Source organism: Geotrypetes seraphini, chromosome 11, assembly GCF_902459505.1.
Source record: "Geotrypetes seraphini chromosome 11, aGeoSer1.1, whole genome shotgun sequence".
Lineage (NCBI taxonomy): Eukaryota > Metazoa > Chordata > Amphibia > Gymnophiona > Dermophiidae > Geotrypetes > Geotrypetes seraphini.
The window spans coordinates 27,432,988-27,456,338 of NC_047094.1; the positions used below are offsets into that span (position 1 = coordinate 27,432,988).

Consider the following 23,351-nt stretch of genomic DNA (forward strand, 5'->3'; position numbering starts at 1 on the left):
GCTCTTGGCCAGCTAAAAATAGACTGGAAATTCAGGGCCGGTTGCTAAATATGAATTTATGGGTTTGCCGCAGACTGCAGGAGATCGCTGGTGATCTTCCGCAGCCTGAATATTGGGGAGAGGTGGGTGTCCCTACTAGGCAATGGTCAGGAGACTGCCTATCTAAGTACTGACTGTGAGGAAGGCTGGCTTAACCGTTTGCCAAAACTAGACATTTGCCTAGGGTGGCAGCTTCTTGAGAAGAAGGAAATGTTAATATTTAATAAACATATGAAGTACAATTGTGCATTGTTATAGGATTGTTGTGGAATGATCATAATTGTTGAGTTTAATTATCAAAATCATTAGGCCTGAAATGTAGTAGAAAGGGACACAAGACTGACCCTGGATCTGAATATCATCAGTGTGGCATCTCCAACTTATTTAATTAAAATATACCAATGACAAATAACATTTTGTTGTAGAAAATAATGACAGGTTTTATACCACATGAATTATGAACTGAATTTCTAAGAAAATAAAGAGAGAATCAATGCTAAACAAAGAAAGCTATGAAAACAAAACAAAAAAAGACAGCGATCATTTGTAATTGGCTCTAAGTTTTCTCCCACTCCTTCTTTCTTAATTCATTTCTTCTGACTTTTCCGGTAATAGTCTTTGGCAGCTGCTCAACAAATTCCATCTAGATGAATAAAATGGAAAAAGGGAGACGGTAAGGGATAGTTACACCACCACATTCAAAGCAGTTTACGTACAGGTACTCAAGTATTTTCTCTATCTGTCCCGTTGGGCTCACAACCTATCTAATGTGCCTTGGGCAGTGTAGGATTCTCATTTGTGCCTACCTGGCCCCTCAGCTCTAAAGCAGAGATACGACTGTGCATCCTCCCCTCCACCCCAGGAAGATCTCTCCTGATGGAAACCGCCCGCAAACGCTCCTACAGCCACTTCAGCTTTGGAACCAACTCCCCCCTCAACTGAGATCACAGAACTCATGGATGACCTTCCGAAGAGGAGCAAATAGTATGAGTATAAGGTTCTACGACTGCTAAATCCTTCATATATTATTCTCTACTTACCTTCCTAGGATACTTGTAAGGGGCTGTAACGTTTTTCACATGCTCCTGTAGCTCTCTGGTCAGTTTTTCTAGATCATGTGACTTATAAGACTCTGACAATACTACAAAGGCTTTCACAATCTGGAAAGAAGCATTCATTAACATTAGGGAAGCATAGTGACTTTCACTGTGCAGTGATCTTAACTTTAAATGGGGCATAGGAGAGTGCAACCTGCACAGAACAGCAGGTACAATGCTGGCTGCCTTGTTGGATACGCGTTGCTGGACAGACCTTACAGATTAGCTTGGAATGTTGCCATCATTTGCTCTGTTAGGAAAGGATAGGATAGGGCAAGGGTAGGCAATTCCGGTCCTTGAGAGCCGGAGCCAGGTCAGGTTGTCAGGATCGCTACACTAAATATGCATGTGATAGATTTGCATCTCAAGGAGGCAGTGCATGCAGATCCATCTCATGCATATTCATGGTTGAGATCCTGAAAACCTGACCTGGCTCCGGCTCTCGCGGACCGGAATTGCCTATCCCTGGGATAGGGGATGGGATTTGATATACCACCTTTCTTGGGTTAGAATCAAAGCAGTCTAAATATTATATACAGGTACTTATTTTTGTACCTGGAGCGATGGAGGGTTAAGTGACTTGTCCAGAGTCACAAGGAGCTGCAGTGGAATTCAACCCCCCCCCCCCTCAATTTCTCAGCCAGCTACACAAACCACTACATTATAAGATCATCTGAGCAGAAGACTGAAATCAATGTACATCTAGTAATGTATCAAGTGCTTGAGGACTGTCAATATTGACTTTTCCTTTGATTTAGTGATACCGACAATTCCTTTGGCCGTGATATTAACAAGAATAGATTATTCCAGGTCATTTTGAATTTGTAAGTTATAGGAAATGTGTTTCTACTGTATATTACAATTATTCCCATTTGTAAAATCCAAACTCAAAATCATAGGAATAAAATTGGGCAACCACTATGGAACAACCAAAATAGGAACAACCTTCCTCACTAATCCCTCCCCCCCCCTTTTTTACAAAAGCGCACAAAAGGTTGGTATGATGAATGCTGTACTCCAACGGTCAAAGAGTTTCTATGAGCGTCGAAATGGCGCAGAGCATTCAGTACGCTGTCCGGCGCTAAAAACCTCTTGTGCGGTTTTGTAAAAGAGGGGAGTAAGTGCTGTCTTTGATATGTCTCTGGGCTCAGTTTTCCTCTTCTTAAATTGTCAGGATTATTTACTATCGTTGTGACAGACTGCTCTTTTCTTTCATTGCTTTAACTAATAGTAAAGGCTGGATCTTCTCCATAGTCACAGAATTGGGGGGAGGGGGAGCAATAATCAGTCACCAGGTCATCTGAATTCTTGACCAACAAATCTCATTTTCTTCTGATCAGATCTACCAAGTTTCTTCTGCCTCCCACATCTCATCTTTCAGGTGAGACTGTGTCCATCTAGCTAGTTCTAGCTGGTTTTAAGAAAGGTTTGGACAATTTCCTGGAGGAAAAGCCCATAGTCTGTTATTAAGACATGAGGGAAGCCACTGCTTGCCCTGGATCGGTAGCATGGAATTTTGCTACTCTTTGGGGGATTCTGTATGGAATGTTGCTACTATTTGGGGTTCTGGAATCTTACCCCCTCTTCTACAAAGCCACGCTAGCGGCTGCTGTGCGGTAACGGCCCCGAAGCCCATAGAGATTTAAAGGGCTTCAGGGCTGTTGCCGCGCGGCTTTGTAGATGAGGGGGTTAGTTACTCTGAGATAATGGAATATTGCTACCCTTTGGGTTTTGATCAGGTACTAGCGACCTGGATTGGCCACTGTGAGAACAGGCTACTGGGCTTGATGAACCATTGGTCTGACCCAGTAAGCCTATTCTTATGTTCTTAATCTTCAGAATTCTACTATTACATCACATTCCAAATGTTTCTTTATCATCTCTTTGCTAAAAGCTCTTGTTCCCTTTGTGTTCTACTCCTGAGAAGATACATGCACCCAGTTGCGTTATGTTTAACCTTAAATCGCAGTCTCCCCTAAGAAATTAATTATTTGACCAAACAGATATTTTTTACAAAACTAAAGAAACGGGTTCTCGGCTAATAGCAGTAAGTTATTTAGTTGTGCTGTTCTCATCTTACCTCTCCTCTGATGGGATCAGGACTGCTGACAACGGCGGATTCGGTCACGGCTGGATGTTCTATTAATGCACTTTCTACTTCAAAAGGTCCTATCCTGTACCTACAGAGGAAAGGACCCAGTTGGTAGATAATTTGCATATCCACGCAAAGCAAAGTTAAAAGATGACAAATTAAACAATCACGCTCTTACCTGGAGAAGACTGCAAAGCAAACCCTACTGCTTTCTATTGCTTGAATGCCAAGAAATTGTTTCTTATTAAATCAAACTCGATAATATCCCCTCAGTGTATTTGACTTTGCACGTTTCGGGTTATGTACCAGGTCTCTTGGATGCAAATTGATTTAGGCTATAATTTTCAGCAGCATTCCAACACCACGAACCAGTGAATTTGCTATGGGGAGATTCTACCGCTCTTATTTCCCCCTGCAATTGTTTGGCCAACATGGTCAGGCTGTAGCCTTCCTAGGCACTCTGGCCACCGATAGGATCCAAGTGAAGTTCAAAGGCTGAGTCTGAGGTCAGAAAAAGCTCAAGGAGTGGATCCTGCAGAAAACTTGGATGATAATCCAGATAGAATATAATCTGTCTGACCAGATTATAAATATTAGACTTAGAAATATTGTGCAGTGTGTGTGGGGCTAAGGCTGCATTTAAACTAGCAGTTTAAGCTCTTAAATGCCGCAAAATTCAGTGTGAAGAATGCCAGACAATGTGAAGACAACATCACTGCTTTCCTGGTTGCAAAGGATGAACATGCACGGGTCTCTGGACAGAGGTGAAGATCTGGATATGAGAGAATAGCCTCCCTCTCTTACCCAAAGCAGCAGCGGCAGCCGGTCAGCAGAGGCAGCGCTGAAAACAGGCTGCTTAAAGCCAGCCCCAGCAGGGCCTTTCCTCTACCGCATAGGAAGTGACATGTCAGAGGAAAGGCCCTGCCGGAGCTGGCCACAAATAGCCTGCTTTCAGCGCTGCCTTTGCTGACTGGCTGCTGCTGCTGCTGCTGCTTTGGCTGAGGGAAGGAGGGAGGGGGATTCATGGCTCAGGACCGCTGCTGCTTTGAGGCTGGAGAGAGGGAAGGAGTGGTTTGTGGGTCCGGACCACTGCCGCGTCTGCTGCTTCAGGACTTGAGAGAGGGAGGAGGAGTTAATATTGATCATTGAGATCTGGCGTTAGACACTCCTTTTCCCTCCTCCATCTCTTTGATGTCTGGCCACCACAGGCCTCATTGCCTCCTCAGTTCTTCTAGGGCTAATAAAATGAACTCTGCAAGCTGCTCATCCCTGCAGGGTGCAGGGGAGATGGATGGATAAGGGGGGGGGGGGGAGAATAAGTGACCCAGAAAGAAGGGAGGAACAGATGCTGGACCTACAAGTGGAGGCGGGGGCATGATAGAGAGAGGAAGAGAGTGAGGTGGGCAGAGAGAAAAAACTATTTTTACAGTAACTCTCAAGCAACCAGAAACTACAGTTAGCCATCATCCACCATGGGTGCCGGAAAACTGAGAGTTTATAAAATGGGCTTATAATGTAAGGGGTTTTTGTACTCATTAACAAGAGGGTTCATAACACGTCCAAGCTGAAAGTGATGGGGAAAGAGAAGCATGATGGGTGTTGGACCAAAGAGGGACACTGTCACATGTTTTGAGTATTTGTTCAATTGTACTGGGGATACGTAAAGCAGGATGCACGGCTGAGACCAAAACCCCAGTGATTCCTAAATCTTCCCCCTGGAGTAGAAGAAGAACTGAGAGTCCAACAGGAAAGAAGCTCATGCTTGCTGCTAGGCGAGTTCTCTCGGCTAGCTGGACGTGCCCAGAGCTTTCTGCAGTGGAACAGTCGTACCGAGGGATGCTTTGTGATTGAGACAGAATTGCTGTCAGCATGGGCGAATGGGAATTTAGAAAACGTGTGAGTGATGTGGGAACCACTTTTAAAAAATAAGAGTGGTCAATACACAGTGGCATGATATGAAATGGGAACTTACATGGTTTATTAATCTTGTTATACCGCTCATTTATTTCACGGTCCAAGCGGTTTACAGAATGTAATAAAAGTAAAATAAAATAAAATAAATATACAAAAAGAACTTCATTATTAGATAGTATAGACCTGGCCCATATAAACAGCAAACATACTAAGAAACATTCACTCTTAAAAAAAAACAACAAAAAAAAAAACTCCATTGAGCAGAATAAATCTAACCATACAAACACCAACCATACCAAAAAGCATTCATTCCTAAATAAAATCATAAAAATACCATTGAATTTTAAAATTTCACCAGACTGCCGACTGAAGATCTAGAACATTTAGAATATGTGAGTAATATCGGATTGATTTAAATCTTGCCCGAATGCTTGTTTAAAAAACAACAACTGTTTTTAACATAATTTTTGGAAAGATTTTAAATTTGCCTCTAATCTCAACTCTCATGGCATATGGTTCCATAAGTTTGGAACTGCAAAGTAGAACGCTTTATTTTGAGTAGATTCCCATCTAGCTCTATAAACACATGACGTGAGATAGGAATTATGAAGTGGGGGGGAGGGAATTGGGGTTGGGAGTGGGTGTTATGACTGTGGAATGAAGTTTTGCTGACAACTTACATTTAAAATTAATTTTAAAAAAAATTAACAACCCCCCTTTTTTTTAACCATACGGCCTCTTTTACAAAGCCGTGTGGCAACAGCCCCGAAGCCCTTTAAATCTCTATGGCAGGGGTAGGGAACTCCGGTCCTCGAGAGCTGTATTCCAGTCGGGTTTTCAGGATCTCCCCAATGAATATGCATTGAAAGCAGTGCATGCAAATAGATCTTATGCATATTCATTGGGGGAAATCCTGAAAACCCGACTGGAATACGGCTCTCGAGGACCGGAGTTCCCTACCCCTGCTCTATGGGCTTCGGGGCCACTAGTGCGGCTTTGTAAAAGAGGCCGATAGTGTGGTCTTTAGCGCCGGCTGCGGCAGTAACAGCTCCGATGCTCATAGAAATTGAGCTGTTACCGCCGTGGCCGGCGCTAAAAATTGCGCTACGGTTTTGTAAAAATAGTTAAGCATTTTTTTTAAAATCACCAGTAGTTGTCCAATGGTATTCAGCTGCTTCAGATCATGCTGAAAATGTTAATTTGAAAATAAGAAATTAGAAAAAAAAATTTACCCAGAAGATATAATGATGTCATCAGATCGGGACACAAACCAGAAATATCCATCTTCATCCTGAATCGCTCTGTCTCCAGTAACATAAAAATTTCCCCGTAGAGTTGAGGCTGTTTTCTCAGGCTCATCCTGGTTAAATAGCAAAACTGTTTCTAAATGCAAGAAATCTTTTTCACATGCCACAAGATTGTCTGAAGTGAGTATAATGCTGGAGGTTTCAAATAGTCAGCTTTAACAAGGCAGTGCAAGGTTAATTTTTCCAGGATTATGAATTGTACGAGCATGGATGACATCTAATTGGAAGCAACAAGCATCTCCAGGGTGTTTTAGTAGTATCAGCCACAGTTCATTGCCTGGCTGAAAAAGCAAATCTGTGTATTAAAAAATAAAGAAAACTTGGGGGCCCTGGAGGATGTTTTAAATGGTTTGAACCTATATGAGTCTGAGGTGGATTCTAGTGGATGATGAAGAACATGATGTAATGAAGCCAATAAGAACATAAAAGCTGCGTTTATTCAGGAGCACAGAACCATTGTAACATTCACATTTGTCAAACAGTAAAGGTTCAGAAGATGAGAGCCTATCCTTAAGTTATAGAGTTTAGGTAAATCTCAGCATCTTGGGGTTTTTGTTTGGGTTTATTTTAGTTAAGACGCTGACAGTTTTTTCCACGCAGCGTTTGGATTGGGTCTTTTGGTGCAATATTACTAAGTTGACCATACGTCCCATTTTGGGATCCCTGTCCTGTTGTCCCCACACACAGCTTCGGGACGCCGAAATGTCCTGTTTTCTGGGGGTCCTGTCCCGTTATGAGGAAAAAATGAAATGGTCACGTTAAGTATTACAAGCCCGAGCCATTCCTTCACATTAACTATAACAGCGCCATCTAGTGGAGGCCGAAACATGGACCGTGTTGGGTTCAAAGATATAAGTGAAAGGACTCTATTTAAAGCTTTGTGTTTTACATATGTGATATATTTTTTATGATCATTTTCAATAAATTATAATTGCCCAAAGTTCATGTGCACAGTCCCTTCCCCACTTGTTTTTTGTTCTGCTTTGCTTTGCGTGGGGTTGAGTTTTCCTGGTTTTTTTCCTACATTTACTAATTAAATAATGAATGCATATAAAGGGATAAACAAACTTGCCCTGAAGACCCACAATGAATGTGCATGAAATAAATTTGCATATGAGAGGTCTCTAATGAATGCAAATTCACCTCATGCATATTCATTGTGGGTTTCCAATGAATGCAAATTTACCTCATGCATATTCATTGTAGGTCTCTTGAAGACCCACCCAGATGACTGTGGGATCCCAGGTTTGGGAGCTCTGATATACAAGAGAATTGTATGAGCATCCTGCCACATAGAGGGATATGGGTTTGATTCCATTTCCGAATACAAGTCCTACAAATGCACTCACTCAGCTGCCCCTCACTATCTCTCTTCACTTATCTCCCCCTATGAGTTGGAGGACACTTGTGCAGTGCACATCATTCTGATCTGGACAATTCCATTCTGGTTTCTTTGTACTCTTCTAGGCGTGGAATCCTGCCATCCACCAGCCTTCCTGTTCACCTGTTACCCCTATCGCAATCCTTTCCTGGCATCTCTCCTTATATTCCCTCCACCTCAGCAGGGATCTCCTCTCCTTCCTTTCTCAACTACCCCCCTCTCTTTAATTCTTCCAAAGGTTGACAATTCACACACGCTGCCGATCTGAGGCCGGCCCAACATCTTCTCTCTACTGTGGCCTGCCCTCTTTGACATAACTTCCTTTTGTCCGCTGGGGTGGATCAATCACAGAGCGATGCGGGACCAGGAAGGAAGTGCAACAGTCGCGCTCCTGCTTTGTGCGTCACTCTGTACAGAGAAAGGCAGCCGTCCAGCAGGTGACTGCACTGGACCACTGCCACTTAAAAAAGGTACTGGGGGGCTGCGGGCTACTGCTTCGGGCTTTGGGTTGCAGGCTGCTTCTTCGGGTGACTTTGGGCTGCAGAAAAATATGTTTTCTTGCACTAGCTTCAAAAACTTTCCAGAACAGAAAAATGCAGAGCAAAAAAGAAGAAACAGTAGGATTATGCTAACTTTCAATTTAAGCCCCAGGCCAGATTTTTACTTAACTCTCCATGATTGTCCCATCCTGTTTAGAAATCCACACTCTACACTCTCTTTTAAGGATCAAACCACTGAATTTTTGAAGTGAGCTTTTCAAGTCCTATATATCCTGAGACAATTTGTTCTTTTCTGATGAAACACAATTTAAGAAGGGTGGTACAAAGCTGCTGTTTCGGGTTGCGGGCTTCCCAGCACCAGACGCCCCAATGTGTAGAGGAGGAAAAACCAAGAAAAAAATTCTGAACCAAATTTTTTTTTCTTGTTTTTTCATGCTCTACTGGTGGGTGCGTCTTATGGTCAGGTGCATCGTATTGACCGAAAATACGGTAATAATTTTTAGTATGGCATGAGCAAATATATTTCAAGATAAAACTTAAATTCTGCTAAAGGAACAGCCTTTGCTGAAGTGATGGTACAAAGTTAAAAAAACAACAACCACTCTGCTGTATTACCATAAAAATACATTGCATTTAGGAAACGTGCTCCTTACCGTGTAATGAGTGAAGAGAGAAAATGGTCTGGTGGGTTTTACACGGACAGCGATCTCACCTTCCGTCCCAGGAGGCAGAATATTTCCATCGTCATCTATAATCTGAAAGAGTAAAATATAGTTAGACCAAACTTTTTAAATAAAAGCCAATATTCAGAGCTACTTATCCAGATGTTATGTTACGTGCAATCTTATATGGTAGGTACTGCTACCTGAATTAGTACGAATCAGAACCATTGTTGGAATTTCAGTGGCATTATTCAGACAGTCCAATATCAACAACTGGGTGAATGAATAAACTGAATATTGTTCCAAGGAAATGTAACAAACAACAGCAAAAAGGGAACAATAATGAAAGTTACTAATGCCTTTCTAGAACAGCGCTCAGAATCCAAGAATGGAATATTGAAAGCTCAGCGTGGGGACCTAACCCCTACAGAGACTTTCACTGAATCTATCATTGCACCGTCTAATTTGAAAGGTTATTAAAATAACTTCATAAAGTGGTAAATAATTCTTAAATCTCCATAAAGTGCATGAAATGTCCAATGCTTAGCAAATGCAAAAAATGGTGTAAGCCAAAAAACTTAACTTCAATGTCTGAACAGCAATGGTCCGGCGGGGTTCTGACGCGTTTCGCCAAACCGGCTTCCTCAGAGAACCCGCTGTGCTGTAAGCAACCTCAAATATTGATTCTCCCTAGTTCAAAAGGAAAAAGCTCTCAAAGGAAGCCGGTTTGGTGAAACGCGTCAGAACGCCTCATTCCACCAGTGCCTAAGAGCCAATCACATCAGTGATGTCACAATGGCTTCATTATCCTTGGCTCACATAAGAATCAGAGTATGAATGGCCACAACCACTGACCCGCAAGCTTTGCTTTGAAGAATGCTAGTGTAGAAGGACCGAGGCTGAAATAGACACTAGAAAATGACATGGGATTATTTCCCACGGTTATCCGCAGGGGCGGGGACGGTGACAAATTTTGTCACCGTGTCATTCTCTAGTTTGCAACAATAATCAGTCCATTAACCACTAGAGGCTAAATTCATTGTATGGTACCCAAAAATTGGTGCAAAAAAAAAAAAAATTGGAGCTAAACAGCATTTTTTAAAGGGTGCCTAAAAAAATAGGTATCCTTTATAGAACAGTGCATTGCGTCAGAAACCACGCCCAGCTTCCGATGCAAGGATTTACATCAACTGAAACCTGGTCTAAATCCTGGCCCACAAATTGGGTACAGATCCCCTTAATTCTATAACACTGTGTGCATTTTTGAAAGAATGCCCCTGACCTGCCCATGTCCCTCCCATCATTAGGCCCCCTTTTCAAATCTGCTTGGAAACTGTTAGGTGCTATTTCATAACTGGGTGCACAAGTAGGGTTACCAGATTTTTCTCCGGAGAAACCTGGACATATGGCCCTGCCCCATTCCGCTTCTAGACACTCCTTCTTCTGCCCCATTCTGCCTGTAGCCTCACCTCCCGCAAAGCCTTGTCTTTGTTTTTCGACCTGGCCATGTCTGGAGGGTTTCCAAGCATGCGCGGATGCGTGTGACATCATCCACATATGCTCAAAGGCCTTCCAGAAGACATGTTCGGGTTTTCCCAGATGTCTGATAACTCTATGCACAAGTGTACTCCCACATGGATCTGCCATATTTGGTCCCTCTTGGTGCCTTGCTTCTGTTATAATGATTTCCTGTGCTAGGTTTCCAGAAGAGACCGTCAGTTTGTGCAAGCAGTTCTGTAAAATCTTTTTACTTCGTGAGCACCAACTTTCCCTCCAACTCTCTTGGGTTTTGTCAGACTTCTATATATTCAATGTCTCTTTCAGAGACATAATCCTGGCAACTTGGGAGTCCCACATATGAGAATATTATGCCTGCTTGTCCTCAGAAAAAGCAAAGATACTTACCTGTAGCAGATGTTCTCTGAGGACAGCAGGCCTATATTCTCACAACCTGTAGACTTATGGAATTTTATATTTTGATGTATGTGTGGGTTTGGCCAGTTTTGGCCTTAAATGATATTTGTCGTTGATGCGACGTATATGTTATATGTAATTTGATTTGATATGTAAGTATGCAATTTGTGTCTGAAGTGTTTTATACGATAAATATAAATTTTTTATTTTGTATGTTAATATGTAACTCGCCCTGGAAAAGGGCGGGTGAGAAATAAACAAACAAACCTGCCCACCTCCCCTGGTTAGCTTTGCTACTGAACTGATGGTCCTTCAAGTCAATGGCAGGAAGGCACCGGCACACGTGTGGTATGGGCACTATCTTAAAAATTTTAAAGTGACAGTGCAATTGGCAGTGTCCGTACTGGGTTCCATGGATGACATCACCCACATGTGAGAATAAATGCCTGCTGTCCTTGGAGAACACCTGCTACAAGTAAGCATATTTGCTTTCTATAAACCATGCCTAACTAAGCATGGCTTATAGAATACCTCTTTTTTTCGACACCAATTTTTTGGGTACCATATATAGAGTTTAGCCCTACCCATATACCAGCTCTGAATATCCAGGTTTAATTCAACCACTGTGGCTGGCATTGAAAAAACCAGTTCAGTTTTTTTGTGGCGAAGGCTCATTTAGGGGCCCTTGTACAGAATTCTGCTAGAATCCAGTCTTAGTACATTTTAAATGTGGGACTTTCCAGCGTGCTAAGGCCATACCAGTGAAAAGTTAATGTTAGGAGATGGTAAGTGCTCCTGTATTAACTTCATGTCAGTAAGTGCTAATTTGAATGCTCTAGCTGGAGAATATGTCCCTGCCCATGACACGCTCTCTCCTGAAAAAATGAAATAAAAATAAATAACATGTAATTAGTGACTTAACCCTCCCCTGGTTTTATCTTTACTTTTAGTTTTCTTTTGTTTTTGTTTTTTTTTAGAATTGTATTTATGATAATTGTTGTTAATCCCTTCCCTCCTTACATGTACTATTGTATTAGTAATGAATGTTATGTTTGTTGGTTTTTAATATTTTACATAATTTTGGAACTTGTGCAAATCGCATTGGATTTGGACTATGTGAGGTAATCAAAGAAACTAAATAAACTTGAAACTTGAAACTAAATAAACTTGAAACGCACTGACAGGCAAATTATCTCAAAACACTTTAATGCGATTTGCGGCAAGCCTTTCTTCCTGCATTAAGCATGCATTAGTGCTTAGTAATGTGGTTTAGTAAAAGGTCCATTTAAGTCTTTTTAGAAAAACAATTACCGTATTTTCACGCATATAACATGCGCGTTATACACGATTTTTACAAACCGTGCATAACCTTGCGCATTATACGCATGAGCGTGTTGTACAATTTTTTTTTTCATTCCGATCCGGCATCCTCCCCCCTGCTCACATCACCCCCCTCCCCCGCGATCCTACATCCCCCCCCAGCACCGCAAAACATCTCTTACCCGATTGGGTACCGGCACCAGCACCAATGCACAGGACGTGCCAGTGCCAGTGCCCGAAGATCCTCCTTTGTTGTTGCTGGGCTGGACTGTGCTGGGCGGTGCGAGGGAGATCCTCCTTCTTCCTCGTGCCGGGCTGGACTGGGCTTTGAGCATTTGCGCATGCTCAAAGCCTTCTGGTCTCGCTCTCTCCGAGATTCTCAATCTGATGTAGGATCGCGGGGGAGGGGGGGGTGACGCGAGCGGGGGGGAGGATGCCGGTTCGCAGGCCAGAAGAGTAAGCGGGAGTGGGGAGGAGGTTATAGCAGCATGCGCGGTATATGCGTGTGCGTGCTATATAAATTTTTTTTTACTGAAATGCATTGGACCCGTGCGCTATACGCGTATGCGTGTTATATGGGTGAAAATACGGTAGTCCACAATGCACTTATAATTAGGGTTACCATATTTTGGAAGAGAAAAAAAGGGCACGTGATCCCACCCCCCAGTCTCAACCCCACCCCCACCATGCCCTTTCCCTGCATCCCACCGGTTTTTGGTAAGCCACGAGGGAGAAGAGGGTTGTCTATCATACAGCACACAGGGCCTAGCCATTACCTGATAGTCCACACTCTGCCTCTCTCTCTCCTTCCAACCCCCATCCCAAGTGGGATCCAACTCCCCATAACCACTACATTAAATCTTCAGGCAGTCTGCCCTTGAAGCCACTTTTCTGCAACGACTTCCTGTTCCTACGTGGGCAAGACCTGCAGAGAAGCGACTTCCAGGGCAGCCCAACGGCAGCAGACTCACCTTGTTGCCGCTCCCGCTGGCTGCCCGAGGATTCAATGTAGTGGCCAGGGAGGAGGTAGGTAGGGGACTCTGGAGAGACGGTTAAACCCAGATGGACTCCCTCATTAAAAAAAAAAAAACATCCGGGCACCCAGACAGTCCTTCAAAAAGAAGACATGTTCGGATTTTCCTGGATGTATGGTAACCGTACTTATAATTATTTGCTTTAACTCTGCTAAAAGGAGAGGTCAAAATCTCTACCTGAACTTCATAAGCTCCAGATGCTTTCCCCATAGAGCCAGGCTTAATTTTCATTCCTTTGAAAGTTCCACAGACCAGCACCTGCACCAAAAGGAACGCAGTAAGGAAAACTGGGCTATGCAGTCTTTCGTACTTCAGAAAAATATTCCTGCTCAAGTCAGGGAATAAAGACCACCAGTACCTTCTCTTGTTTCTTTGAATATGTTTCCTCAAACATCACAGGAGGCCAGGAAAAAATGTATTAGATATTATTACTTTGGCTTCTGGAAACTATTAAGGAACTTATATACTGCCTTTTTGTAGTTTATAGTTTATTTAAAATTTGATAAAACGCTTTACAATATATTTCAAAGCCTTGTACAATTAAAATAAAAAATAAATAATGGGCAAAGACAATACAAGGGCAGACAATTCAAGGACAGACATACTAAGGTGGGAAGGAGGAATAAAACAACAGGGAAGTGTGGAAGAAAATTACAATTAAAAAAAAAAATTAAAAACAGAGGGAAGATAAGAAGGGAAAGGATAGGGAAGTTTTAAAATTGATAAGAAACAAAGGTGAATTAACCACATTCAAAGCAGTTTACATACAGGTACTTCAAGCATTTTCCCTATTTGTTCCAGTGGATTCACAGTCTGTCTAATATACCTGGGACACTGGAGGATTAAGTGACTTGCCCAAGGTCACGAGGAGCAGTGCAGGATTTGAACCAACTGGAGCTCTAACCACTACGCCGCATTCTCCTCGATAACAGAATGCAGTGGACTACTGGGGCAAGGCAGAGGGGATTAAGGCCAATGGATACCCTAAGCACAGCTCAACAAATGCATTGATATTGCCCCTGGGCCCCTGAGGAATATCACTATTGTACAGAAGAAAACGTATATACGAATATTTATCAAGATTAGAAAAGAACTGAAATTCATGTTGGATAATGGGTATGACAGACAGCAGTGAAAGAGTTAAGGGCATGACAGCTAGGAGAAAAAACCCCTTCTGTGGTGACTTTCTTCCTTTGTTGCCTTAAGCAAGTGCTTAATAGTTAATCCAGGACTTCCAGGTCAATATTCAGTCAGTGGCGCTTAACATTTTGATGACCACTGCTCGGTGTTATACCTGGAAATTCAGTGTCAGTCTATGCCTGGGCTGGGTCCACCAAATCAAAGGCAGATGCTAAATCTTACATTAGCCATAAATAGGGTTACCAGATTTTTCCATGGCCACGCCCCCAGGCCCACCCAGTTCTGTCCCTATCGTGCCCCGTCGTGCCCCCAGCCCCACCCCCCCTTAACCTGTTTGTGCATCGGGACGGCATCCACGCAGGCATGGCTGTGATGCAATGACGTCACGCGTGATGTCACTGTGTTGCATCCGCGCATTCGCAGATGCTGCTCCAACGTCGGGAGCTTTTCAAAACCCAGACAAAGTGCTGGGTTTGAAAAGCCGTCCGGACCCCCGGACCTCCTCAAAAGGAGAACATGTCCGTGGAAATCCAGATGTCTAGTAACCCTAGCAATAAACCTCTACCACAATGATCCAGGTACTTAGAAATCTCATCTTATAGTGCAACCAAAACAAGTACAGTGGAACCTCGGTTTGCGAGTAACCCGGTTTGCGAGTGTTTTGCAAGACGAGCAAAACACTCAGCAAACTTTTGCCTCGCAAACCGAGCATGTTCTGGTGTACGAGCACCTCCCCCCTGCTCTAACTGGCATCGCACACCCCCGAACCGGCATTGCAACCCCCCCCCCCGCGAACGCCCCCCCCCCCGCGAGAACCGCAATGCACCCCCATGCTGAAAGCGGCATCCGCCCACCCTTCCTCCCAAGCACGGTCCTTACCCCTTCTGCTCATTGTAAGGGTGAATGCGAGCTCCCGCCTCTTGCCTGGGCTGGGCCTTGAGCATCTGCGCATGCTCAAGGCCTTCTGGCTCTCGTTCTCTCGGAGAGAACTGTTCTATAATTTTTACAATCAGTTGTGTCTGACCCTGCTTTTAAACTGAGGAACAACAGTAACATAGTTTAAGAAGGAACCACCCCTTTCTGAAAGATTCCTATACAATTCCTACAAAGGAAGCCTAAAGCCTTTTCTAGAAAAACAATTCCAAATACTAGAATGACAAGGGTGTAACAAACTAAAAGTAGAACCCATGTTTTTAATTACTGGCTTCAAATGAGGCCATGACAGAGTGGATGAAGTGGACAGTAAAATAATTAGGGAAGAGAAAAATATAAAATCAGATGCATCCAATGATCCAATGACCTATTAAGTGTCTAGACAAAATGCAAAGTCTCCATAACAAAATTCAAAATCTTCAAGATATATGGTACAATCCAATCAATAAAATCAGTGTAGATTAACACAAAGCCCAACGTGGTCCGTGTTTTGGCAAAAACGAGCCTTCTTCAGGTGTCCTTTAAAGGTGTATCAAAACCGTTATGTTTAACAGAACAAAAATCTAATCCTATATAATAAAAGGCTAACTCGCGCATGCGCACTTCTATTTGCGTGTTCCGTGCGCTGTAGGTCTGTGGCCGAAGGAGTGCGCATGCGCGCGAATACGTCACCACCCGATCGCCTCCACAAGCCGGAAAGCAGCCAGACGACGATCTCCGTTCCTCCTGCACCATGGCACACCAGGCATGTCCCTGCCTCCCCCGCCGCCGGCCTCGGGTTCCTGGGGGCCGGCGGTGCGAGCCGCCCGGTCGGTGCTGAGGCCCCGCCTCCCCGCTACACAGCGCCGCCAAACCCGACAAAACGGCCCTACACTCACAGACCCGCGAGCAGGGTTGCCATGGAAACCCAGCCGGAATAACATGCAGTCGCGCAAGGGTCAGTGAGAGGGGATCAGGAGCTAAAGAGAGATTGAAAAAAACAAACAAACAACAGTGCACAAGTAGAGAGAGACACACAGACAGTCACATAAGGACAGGGGGCTAAAGACACAGATTGAAAAAATAACAAAACATAGAGGACAAGGAGAGAGAGAGACACAGACACTCACAGAAGGACAGGGGGCTAAAGAGACAGATTGAAAAAATAACAAAACACAGAGGACAAGGAGAGAGAGACACACAGACACTCACAGAAGGACAGGGGGCTAAAGAGACAGATTGAAAAAATAACAAAACACAGAGGACAAGGAGAGAGAGACACACAGACACTCACAGAAGGACAGGGGGCTAAAGAGACAGATTGAAAAAATAACAAAACACAGAGGACAAGGAGAGAGAGACACACAGGGAAAAAAATGACAAACAGACATACAGCAGCCAAGGAGACAGACAGAGAGACAGTGGGCAAGGAGACAGCAAAAAAAAAAAATAAATACAAACAGCCAATGAGACAAACAGAAAAAAAAAAAAAATACAATGCCCAAGGATAAATTCAGGAAAATAAACCATACAGACATACAGTGGCCAAGGAGTTAGACTGCAAAAAACACATACAGCAGCCAATGAGACAGACAGACTGACAGCGACCAAGTAGACAATCAGCAAAAAAACACAAACAAACACAGAAAGCAAAAAAAGAGAAACATACAGCGACCAAGGAGACAGGCATGCAACAAATAGGAAAAATATAAAAACTTTTAATAAATCAACCATACGTGAAGAAGGAATAAAAAAAAAAAAGGAAGAGACACCTACAGGGAAACACAGGATCAAGAGCATACAGAGAAAACAGAAGTTTGCAGGAATCAGGAACATATAGAGAAAGGAGAGCAGAGACCCCTGCAAGAAGAGAAAAATAGCAAAGAGACTGGGGATGAGAAAGAGAGCAGAGATGCTTGCAGGGAGAAAAAGCTAAGCAGTAATGTTACAGCTCGAGAGTGGAGACTGAGGAAGAAAGCAGAGACAGCGCTACACAGGGAAATGGAGGGAGGAAAGAGACAGAAAGAAAAATACAGACATAAATTCTAGCACCCGTTAATGTAACGGGCTTAACGACTAGTCTATAATAATAAAATGGTAAGCGCGCATGTGCACTCTAAAGCCGTGTTCCCTGATCCGTCGCGATGTAGCCACAAGAGTGCGCATGCACGCTTATATGTCACCACACAACAGTCTCCTCTTTTTCTGGCCCAGCCCGCTGAGAGGGAGAGCGACGCTGGCACCGGGGAGGGGGGGGACGCCAGTTCAGATCGGCCGCTCCGTCTCTGCTGTCTCAGCAGCCCCCGAAGCTCCTCAGCAGCCTGTCCCGCTCCCTCGAAGGGCTCCCGATGGCGGCGCTGCTGCTGGTGGCGCTGCTCCCGCTGCTGTGCGTGAGTGACACGCCGGAGCTGGACCCCGCCTGTCAGCAGCGGATCAACCACATGGCGAACGGCAGTGGCTGACAGGAGGAGACAGAGGTGAGATGATGGATTGATGGGAGATAGAAAGAAGGGAGATGCTGGACTGTTGGGGGGATAGACAGAGGGGAGATTCTGCTCTGGTGGGGGGTGGGGAAAGGAAGGGAGGCCTACTGCTGCACAGGGGGAGCAGGAAGAGGTGCTGATGGATAGGGAGGGAAAAAAAGGAAGGGAGGCCTACTGCTGGACAGGGGGAGCAGGAAGAGGTGCTGATGGATAGGGGGGAAAAAGGAAGGGAGGCCTACTGCTGGACAGGGGGAGCAGGAAGAGGTGCTGATGGACAGGGGGGAGGTAAAACAAAGAGAGAAGGGCTGCTGCTAGATAAGGGGAGCAGTGAAGGGGTGGTGGTGGACACAGGGAAGGTAAAAGGAAGGGAGAATGGACAAGAGAAGCACGCAAGGGGTGGTGGTGGACAGCCAAAACAAAGAAAGACAGAAATACAGAAAGCGGCTAAGGAGTCAGAGAGAGAGAAAAAATAAAGAAAGACAGACATACATATATTCTAGCACCCGTTAATGTAACGGGCAATAAAGCTAGTAAGGATATATTGTGCCAAACATCTGCTCGCATATTTTTGCTGACTCACAGACCGTGTTCGGTCTTGTGTTAGTCTACGTACATTGAGTTTCCTGATTTGGATTGTACCACATATCTTGAAGACTTTGCATTTTGTCTAGAGGGTCTAGACACTTAAAGTCTTTTCATCCAGATCATCAGTTCCACTTGGTTTTATTGTTTTGTCTTTCCTGTGACTTTGTGGAATCCAGTGGGTTTTCTTCTTGTTTTGCAGCACATAATTAGGACTTCGCTGAACCCTACTGCATTTGTACACCCTCTTCAGTAATGAGAGTACCATAATTTATATTACATAACTCTTGAACTTTAGGTTACTTGGGTGACATTCCCACGTCTCGGGAAGTTCCATAAATTTGCTTTTATCTTACCATTTCTGTTTGGCCATAGCCTTCATAGATATCCAGACCAGTATAGGTTTTCCACTGTTCCATTATTTCAGGGTTCATGGGCTCACCTGCACTCAGACAGTGATTCAAACTCTTGAACTTGTAACTTTATAGATATGTAAAAGAAAAACAATCTGTTTAAAAATCAACAGATAATTTTACCATGGAAAATAAATGATTATAGCATACAAAAATCAGGAATAAAATCACAGCAAGACAGAGCTGGAAAGATATTAGTGGTTCATTTAGACCAGGGGTCTCAAAGTCCCTCCTCGAAGGCCGCAATCCAGTCAGGTTTTCAGGATTTCCCCAATGAATATGCATGAGATCTATGTGCATGCACTGCTTTCAATGCATATTCAATGGGGAAATCCTGAGAACCCGACTGGATTGCGGCCCTCAAGGAGGGACTTTGAGATCCCTGATTTAGACCATTCCATTGTTATCATAAGAACATAAGAATTGGTCTATCATGCCCAGCAGTCCGCTCACGCGGCAGCCCTCTGATCAAAAATCAGTGCCCTGAGACTAGCCCTACCTGAGCACGTTCCGGTTCGGCAGAAACTTGTCTAACTTTGTCTTGAATCCCTGGAGGGTGTTTTCCCCTACAACAGACTCTGGAAGAGCATTTCAGCTCTCCACCACCCTTTTAACTTTAGAGAGTGCCCTCTCGTTCTCTCTACCTTGGAGAGGGTGAACAACCTGTCTTTATGTACTAAGTCTATTCCCATCATTATCTTGAATGTTTCTCCAATCTTTCACTGTACGGCAACTCCTCCAGCCCATTAACCATTTTAGTCGCTCTTTTCTGGACCCTTTTGAGTAGTACCGTGTCCTTCTTCATGTACGGCGACCAGTGCTGGACGCAGTACTCCAGGTGAGGGCGCACCATGGCCCGGTACAGCAGCATGATAACCTTTTCCGATCTGTTCGTGATCCCATTCTTGATCATTCCTAGCATTCTGTTTGCCCTTTTCACCCACTCATTTATCCCAGACTAGTCTTATAGCACGTTACATTAACGGGTGCTAGAATATATGTGTGTGTGTCTGTCTTTTTTTAATTTTTCTCTCTCCTTAGCCGCTTTCTGTATTTCTGTCTGTCTTTTTTTTTTTATTTTCCTTGGCTGTCCACTACCACCTCTTGCCTGCTCCCCCTGTCCATTCTCCCTTCCTTTTACCTCCCCTGTGTCCTCCAGCACCCCATCACTGCTCACCTTATCCAGCAGAAGCCCTTCTCCCTTTGTTTTACTTCCCCCTGTCCAGCAGTAGGCCTGTCTTCATTTTTCTGCCCCCCTCCCTGTTCATCAGCACCTCTTCCCCTGTCCATCAACCCCTTTTCTGCCCCTCCATTTCCCTCCCACCCCACTTCCCTGTGCAGTATTTTCCTCCCCCCCCATACCTTCCTCCTGAACTGCATGCCCTGAACTAAAATGCTTTCCGGGTTTGGCTGCCGCGGCCTGCAGCCACCAACAGCCGCCGTGGCTAGCAGCCGCGGCAGCTGACATCCAACTCGGGCCGCCGCGGTCGACATCCGCCTCGGGGGGGGAGGAAGAGAGAGAGCGAGCTTCGGGTGGCCAGCAGCTGCGGCGGCCGACATCCGCCTTGGGTCGCCGACAGCCGCGGTGGCCAACATCCACCTCGGGGGGAGGGAGAGAGAGAGCTTTGCGCGCGTGCGCACTCCTATCTGCGGTGGCTTACAGCTCACAGAAAACGGACGCACGCGATGGGAGTGTTCACAGAAAAGATGGAGAACAATAGAGCAGCGTACTTATTATAACTCATTTATCAATGGAGAGGATTTTGCATTTTCTCATGGAGTAATCTACACTGACATGACTACCCTTTTCCACCTCCAGCCACGCCCTGTTCTGCCTCCAGCCCCGCCTGGTTCTGCCTCTAGCCCTGCCCAGTTCCACCTTTAGCTCCGCCCAGTTCCACCTGCCATCTCTCTTTGCGTTGAGCTCTGGCTGTGTCTGGAGGGCCTGGAGCATGCACGCAGCTTGTAGAGTCTTTCCAAACCCCAGACAAATGCTGGGTTTTGGAAAGTCCGTCCGAGAGGACATGTCTGGATTTTCCTGGATGTCTGGTAACCCTACACTTTACCAATGAAATCAGAAATCCATTTCCTAGTTCTCTGCTAATGAAGGGATTGCCTCAGAGGACAACAGGGGTCAATGTTCAGCTGTCAGAAGAACTCAGTGTTTTGCTGACCCCCACTAGCCTTATTCTCAGGTCCTGTTCGGGCTTTTTGGAGCCGGCTAACGCATATTCACTTAGGTCTGATATTTAGCCCTTAACTGGCCATGGCTCACCACATAAAGTTAGGACATCCTTTTATGTGCTTAACCTGACCGGTTGCTGAATATTGGCACTTAACTGGCCAAGTGACAATCCCACCTCTGAAACACCCCCAACGTATCTGGTTTGCAGTTAGGTGTTAACTGGTTATTTTCAGCAGTTAAGTGCTACTGAAAATGACCAGTTAGTACCTGTATCTGCTTTAAGCTGATATCGGGATTGTCTCCAGTTTATCTTTTTCCTCATTTTGTGTTGCATAGACCATTAAGAGAAACTAGAAACTTCTACTTATCCAAAAATTAATGGGTGTAGATAGAAGACCTTCTTAGATAGGACCCTAGCATTTCAAGCTGGAAGGCAACAATCTTGGTTAGGTAAATGTATTCAGCAAGCTATGTTATCCTATTGCAGTTTTCGGAAATTAATTAAGACCACTTTGTTCGATAAGTTTATTACTTAGTGAGTTTTATTATTGAAATTCTATTTTACAAATATTTGTATTTTTTACTGTATTATTGTATTTCGCTGATTGTCCAGCTCTTTTTTGTGTAAACCGCCTAGAACTTTTGGTTATGGTGGTATAAAAGAATAAAGTTATTATTAGTATTATTTAACCAGCCATTGGCATAGCCAACCCAGTATTTTGAATGGACTCACAATTAACTTGGATGGAGCATTCCCCCCTCCCCCTGGAGATTTTTTTTTTTTTTAAACAGGTTTTCACATCTAGAGTCTCTCCTCTCAACTCTACAGCCTCCTGACATCTGCCCTCCAAACTCTGAACCCTGTCTCGCCCTGGTGTACCTTACAGGCATCCCCAACACCAGCAGCAATTCATTTTTGCTGCTGGTGCCGGCCCCTCAGGCTTCCCTTTGCCGTGGACGTCACTTCCTGTTTCCTGTCCAGTGGGATGTGGCAGAGTGAAGCTTGCGGAGCCGGCGCTGGTAGCTAAAATGAATCACTGCTGGAGCTGGAGATGCCTGTAAAGTACACCAAGGAGGGATGGGGTTTGGAGATAGGAGGGCAAATACTGGGAGGCCACAGAGTTGAGAGGAGAAGGCAGTGTGGTGACATCGCTGGGTGGGCCAAGCCCACCCATAGCTACATCACTGTAACCAGCCAGTTGCTGTTTCTGGCCAGATAAATCACATTGAATATTGACCCCAAAACGTTTAGGAAGCTATAGTCATTAATTCCCTGAGGTTTCAGTTGCTGAACAGCAGGAGCATTATACGTTCGATGCTTACAGGAATTTTGTCATTTACTCCAGAAGTATTGCGATTCCTATTTAGAATTTATTTTCTTTGACTTCAGTTTCAGAGCAGGAATTTGTTGCCACAACCTTGTTTAGAATGTATACGTAAGAATGCAGGAACTGATGGATATTTTAGTTAATGTTTCAACAGAGTAACATTCAGGGCTTACCTGCTAACATCTTGCAGCACCAGCATCCGATAGGCAGTTGGAGAGGAACAGAAAGTTGTTACTGGAAATCTGGAGAGGATCTGCAATATTTAGAATAACTTTATCTCATTGAAGGAATCTGGGACTGGTTTTCCTAAGTGTTGAACTAAGTTTTCTCTTTAATAAAATGCTGAATTATGTTTAGCTGCAGACCTAACTTATCTGATGTTCTAGCCTGCCTGCACTGGGTGTTAGCTTGGACTTCTAGAATTCAGTTGTATAGCCAGAAGAATGTATAAATATCTCTGTAACTTCCTGTTTTCAGGACTTCTGAAGCCAGCTTGGAGCTCAGGAGTCACATATGTATGCTAATAAACATCTGTGCTTTCTTCAAGTCTCTAAGTTTTGTGGCTGCCCAAAGTGACCTTTCATCATAACTGGAATGGAAAACAAGATTTACATGCATTAACAAAGGAACTGGCTAAGTCGTAAACATCAAATAAAAAAAGATAGAAACTGAGTTATGTTTCGGTACCTAAAGCTTCAAACAAGCAGCACAATTTAGGTGACATGGCTATTAGCTAACATTATTATAATACTTATGTCTGATGCAGATATGTTTCACATTTCAAATACATTAGTCTGAGCCTTACATCTAGGATAGCAGTTGCCTCAAATCGTGGCATACTATGAGCAAAAACACAAGATCCCTGAATCCAAGGAACAAAAATATTGCTCCAGGCAGACTTTGCCCAGCCTGTGTCAGATGTATTCCATAATATGTCTGAAGGAGTTAAATCCATCCAGTACCTGTCAATACAAAGTTAAAAGAACAGCTGTCATGCATTTGCTGTAAGAGAATATGACAACAAAAATAATGAAATCTTGCAAGCAAT

General features: G+C 44.1%; 1 protein-coding gene across 4 annotated transcripts in view; it reads right to left on the reverse strand.

Annotated features, from left to right (window-relative positions):
- Positions 1 to 389: 389 nt before the first annotated feature.
- Positions 390 to 23,351, reverse strand: part of LOC117369244 (acyl-coenzyme A synthetase ACSM3, mitochondrial-like) — a 168,868-nt gene continuing 145,906 nt past the window's right edge. For 3 of the 4 annotated variants that reach the window (XM_033963510.1, XM_033963512.1, XM_033963511.1), the window contains 9 exons: positions 23,109 to 23,265; positions 22,477 to 22,556; positions 18,734 to 18,857; positions 13,438 to 13,518; positions 8,984 to 9,085; positions 6,375 to 6,502; positions 3,217 to 3,316; positions 1,080 to 1,199; positions 390 to 682 (listed from right to left, as the gene is read on the reverse strand). In XM_033963510.1, coding sequence (XP_033819401.1) covers positions 596 to 682; positions 1,080 to 1,199; positions 3,217 to 3,316; positions 6,375 to 6,502; positions 8,984 to 9,085; positions 13,438 to 13,518; positions 18,734 to 18,857; positions 22,477 to 22,556; positions 23,109 to 23,265 — 979 coding nt within the window. In that variant the 3' untranslated portion in view covers positions 390 to 595. Of the gene's footprint in view, positions 683 to 1,079; positions 1,200 to 3,216; positions 3,317 to 6,374; positions 6,503 to 8,983; positions 9,086 to 13,437; positions 13,519 to 18,733; positions 18,858 to 22,476; positions 22,557 to 23,108; positions 23,266 to 23,351 lie in introns of those variants that run through there. The other variant, XR_004541104.1, reaches the window with a different exon arrangement.